The following is a 5,000-nucleotide window of genomic DNA, read 5'->3' on the forward strand; positions in this document are numbered from 1 at the left end:
ACGTTATACTTTTCCCAGGCCAGTTCATGTAACTTTATGAAGCAGCATGATTGAGAAGGTCATTCGGTGGAACAAGGACTCATGCATTAAGGTGTGAGTTATGCTCAGAATGTAGGCTGTGCGTGAATCTGACTGGATGACCAAACAGACGTCCAAACCACATAACCAAGCTACAATTACAGCCCGATTAGAGAGAACGGACTGGAAGTGAACAAAGCCATCACTTCTGGAAAATGTAAGCTCTGCCACATGAGCCTAAAGCTGAGAGTCAAACTCCATGGAGATCCATATAATATCGCAATCGCTGTCCAGCTCTATATGTTGACATTCTTTAGCTGCAGGTCAGTAAAAGATTAGGTTAGGCTGCATCAAACGGTGGTGATTACTGCTTGGGTGTAGATCTATAACCAAGCAATTTCAGTGACATCAGCAAAAGTCTATGTGTGCTTAAGGAACTGTCAGTAAAACAGTTGCTACGATCACGCAAAGCTTCACCATATCGCGATAACCGTACTCTTACGATTCAACGCCTAAAGTGATTACTATACCAACCCCCCAAGGGCACACAACTGACCGCTTGCCCTGTCATGACAAGTCACACGACAATTTGCCTAAACGCCCAGGTTTGCCGCGAATGTCTGGTTTCTGTAATCTGAGCAGGGTTGTTTCCCTCCGATCGTTCCCCGTAGGGTGAATCCGGGTCATGGAAGCGAAAATCTAACAAATGAGGCGGAACAGCCGCTGCAGCTGGCGCCGCTAACGCGACTATTCTACATCATCATCCTGCAAACCGGTCATACTCTGTCGCGTCATGTGAGTCACTGTGACCAGTAGTTGAAAAAAAAACAAAAACGTGTGACTTCGTCAGGAAAAAGTTAAGTGTTCCAACTTGTTTACATACTTTCACTAAGTTATATTGTACATAGAGTTAAGCTGGTGCATGTTTTAGCATTCTACCTCTCATTATTCAATATGCGAAGCAGATGTTGAAAAGCAGGGATGGCCAGTGATCAGCTGCGCTACATGCCGTGGCCTGCGACTTCCGCGATGGTCCGACCTGCAAGAGCAAAAAATCTGGTCCTATGCCTAGCCAGTGTCAGCAGCCTACTCACCTTCACCAGATCCAGCGGGTGAGTGCAGCAAGCAGCTCCGCACGAGGCGATACCCCCGAAATACCAGCGAGACATCCGTTTTTCCGTCATGATTCAAGCTTCGCTGGTCCAACGCGGCAGTCAGTAAGTCGCTTCCTCTCCGCCTCGGTTAGACACAGGATCTCTCTCTCTCATACACACACACAGGCTACACGCAGAGAGACAGAAGCACTGCGTCTCACTGCAAAGGACGAGTCGTACACTGCTAAAAGGATAACCTCGTTAATCTTCAGCCGTGGAGATGATTGGCGACACCACGCAAGGTCCTCTGGTTCCGGTGCACACGGGACATCTCGTTGGCTGGAGGTTGTGTGCTTGTGTGTGTGTGTGTGTGTCTGTGTGAGTGAGAGAGTGCGTATTCTCCTCCTCTCTAATCAGACCGCATGATATGCGGAGTCAGAGGGTGCACGGGCAGCCAATTGCCTATGCGAGCTCAGGAACGGCCTCCTGGTGAACGTGATCCACCCCCGAATCAAAGGGCAAGGCGACTTCACCAGACACAGTAAATTAACAAGGCAATACTTTAAAAACAAAAAAAACGGTCTGCTTCCTCCACGAGTTTTCCGCGATGTTGCCTGGTTTCATCACTGTGAGAATGCTGCAGGTTCTTAAAGGTACAGGACCCTCTCATGAGCCAGGCTCAGCTGTTGAAATAGTACACTGTAGCTTTAAGAACCACCGTTTCCTACATTCTTCAAGTCAAACTTTTTTTTCGCACTCCACACAAACGGAATCACGCTGTTACATTGTATTTCACTCAAAGATATTGCGCAATGGCGCAGAAAGGTGGTCTCGGTCATGTATATATCTGCAAAAATATCCAAGCTGATGGATATGAACGCAGGTTGTCCGGGAAGTGTTTTTTTTTTTTTTAAGAATGCAGTCAAGTCACTCAAAGGAGAGTACCAGTTTAAAATAGATTTAAGTATGTTGTACGTGGGCAAACATATGTGGTAAACTGTCTTAACTTTACTCTCAGAGGTTGCCATTGGTTGGAAGTTACACCTTGTTTTCAAGTTTAAATTTGCAGGCTTCGCAGCATGTGCAGGCCGATCAGGAACGAAAGCACTTGTTTTGATCACACTATCAGTGGTCACACTATAAATAGGCCTATTGGCCTATAATGAATATACCACCCAGTACCACCCAACATTTGATGAAAAGTGTACAAATGTGTCCATGTGGAATACTTACTTCCCTGAACTACTAATGGGGGGGGTCCAGGCAAGGGGGAGGGCGACAGTGGTACAGGAGGTAGAGAAGTCGTTTAGTAATCAGAAGGTTGCTAGTTCGATTCCCTGTCGAAGCGTCCTTGAGCAAGACACTGAACCCCTAATTGCTCCTGATGTGCAGTGTGCCATCAGTGTAAAATGTAAAATGTGTATACATTGTAAGTCGCACATATGTAAGTCGCTTTGGATAAAAGCGTCTGCTAAATGTAAATGTAAATGTAAATGTAAGGGCGTGGGAGGGGAGACAGATTTTGGTACCCAGCCCCACCTAGACCCATTGCCTGTTATTAGCGCAAGGCTAAGCTATCAGCTTTACCACTACGGTCAGATGAATTCCTGGAAACCTCTGCCCAACCGCAGTATTCGTATGTATACGGGGTGTTTGCAGGTCTGCATAACAGAGTTCTCCGACAAAACATCAGGTTTGGCAGACTTTTATTTAGTTCCGGGTTTATTTCCAGACGCACCTGTTTTCACGCAGTGACACCTGGTGACCATTGGAGCGCTGTGGAGCAGAGAGGCCGCTGGATGTGAATGCAGCACATGCTGGGTGTGTGAGAGGTGCTCTTTTAAAAGAAGGCTGTGAAATTGCTCAATGGAGAGGGGGTCAGTGTGATGCATGTTTGCAGATGGAAATGATATGGAGAGTCAGAGAGAGAGCGTGAGGGAACAATCTGTGTGTGATCTCACCAAGTTGCAGCATGCTGGAACTAAACATTGTTTTTTAAAGAAAAACAGAAATGAATAGTTGAGGCTACTGTCTCCAACACACAGCTTTATGTGCACGCACACACACACACACACACACGAGAGAGAGAGAGAGAGAGAGAGACTGAGACTGTTCTGTAATTGTGCTGTAACCTATTCAACCCTCTATTTGACACAGACACACAAACAGAGAGGGGGAGAGGGAGAGGGAGAGAGAGGGAGAGATGCAGCTGTGGTGTACCCCTGGTTTGACACACACACATACATACATACATACACACACACATACATACATACACACACACACTTACACACACACACACACATACATACACAAAGCACACACACAGAGATAGAGATACACAGAGAGATTGACACACACACACATTATCCCACACACACACACACACGTACATGTGCAAAAAAAGACGAGAAAGAGAAAGACAGAGCGATACAGAGAGGGATAAAGAGAGAGAAATAGAGAGCTAGAGAGATAGAGGGATAAAGAGAGAGAAATAGAGAGCTAGAGAGAGAGAGGTGGAAGTTGAGTAGCCTACTCTAGTTAAGCCCTAGGTCATTCCCCCTTTACTGTCTTCTGTCACTCCCTCTTGACATTAGATTACAACTGTTTACAGTCCTGTCATAACATCAGAATCATTTAAGGTTGTTTACAACTGTTTACAGTCCTGTCATAACATCAAGATCATTAAGGTTGTACCAAACATGATGACCAACTTTACTCTCAGAGGTTGCCAACAGTTGGAAGTTACAGTTATGTTCGCAGGTTTAAATGTACAGACCTCACAACGTGTGCAGGCTCATTTCAGTGGCGCCCCCTAGCGGAAGTCAGGGGAAGTACGGCTCCTTCAGAATTAAGGGATTGTGAATGACAGTGAAAATCTCTGAAACAATACACATGTGAGATATGCTTAATGAAACATTTCACATCATTATATATCAGTTTTGCGTGTGCACATTATATGTTTACCGTGATGGTGACAGGAAAGCTTTTTCATGTAAAAGCATGAGCTCCTCTCTTTACAGCAGGCTTGCCAAGGGGAGGGAGAATGGAAAGGCTGTGCGTGCGTGCGTGCGTGCGTGCGTGCGTGCGTGCGTGCGTGCGTGCGTGCGTGCGTGCGTGCGTGCGTGCGTGCGTGCGTGCGTGCGGTGGAAATGAAGGTTTAAAAGAATCGTGGAGTAGAGGTCAGTGAGTTCCTAGGTACAAGCCCGGTTGGCCTCCTTGCACAATTAAAGAAAAAATATTAACCAATCACAGTTGAGTGTTGTATCGCTATGTGAAAGAGAACAAATGCCTGTGAATGTGTAGAGGATGCCCAGGAATATTTGCCTCCCATGAAATCACTGCAAATTACAAGAGGCCTGGAGAGGGAATCCAACCAATCTTCACACCAATCACATCAATCAATCAGACCAATCACATCAAGCAATCATACCAATCACATCAATCAATCAAAAATACGTAAACAGCACTGAGCAAACTTATGTAAAATCGGCCTCTACCTACACATCCCCACCACACTGTCATGCATTAGTCCTACCTTCTACATCTGCGAACTCTTTGCTAGCCTATTTACCCGTAATGTAAATAATTGCCATCATCAATGTAGTTTTCTTTTTCTTTTTCATTGCTGTACTTACCCTAGTAATAGTAACCGTACGAGCACATTGTACACCCACTAAGTTGTTCTACAATACTTGAATGCTCTCTCCCCATCTTATCCACTATCAATTGTGTATGTATTGTTACGGGCGTGGTGTTTGTTGCTTTGTGTATTCACTGTGTTTCAGATACTGTTTCAGATACCTTGGGTCTCACCTGTAATCACCTGTGATTACCTACTGGTGCCAGATGCCTTTAAGAGCTGGCACACCCCTCTCTCTCACTCTC

The 5,000-nt window shown here is 45.6% G+C and overlaps 1 protein-coding gene across 1 annotated transcript in view; it reads right to left on the bottom strand.

The window, feature by feature from the left end:
• The window catches only part of LOC122129981 (mitochondrial dicarboxylate carrier-like), a 16,730-nt gene extending 14,987 nt beyond the window's left edge, over positions 1-1,743 (bottom strand). The window contains exon 1 of the mRNA XM_042704726.1: positions 1,113-1,743. Within this exon, the coding sequence (XP_042560660.1) occupies positions 1,113-1,202 (90 nt within the window). The 5' untranslated portion in view covers positions 1,203-1,743. The remainder of the gene's footprint in view (positions 1-1,112) is intronic.
• Positions 1,744-5,000: the final 3,257 nt, after the last annotated feature.

Source organism: Clupea harengus, unplaced genomic scaffold, assembly GCF_900700415.2.
Source record: "Clupea harengus unplaced genomic scaffold, Ch_v2.0.2, whole genome shotgun sequence".
Classification (NCBI taxonomy): domain Eukaryota; kingdom Metazoa; phylum Chordata; class Actinopteri; order Clupeiformes; family Clupeidae; genus Clupea; species Clupea harengus.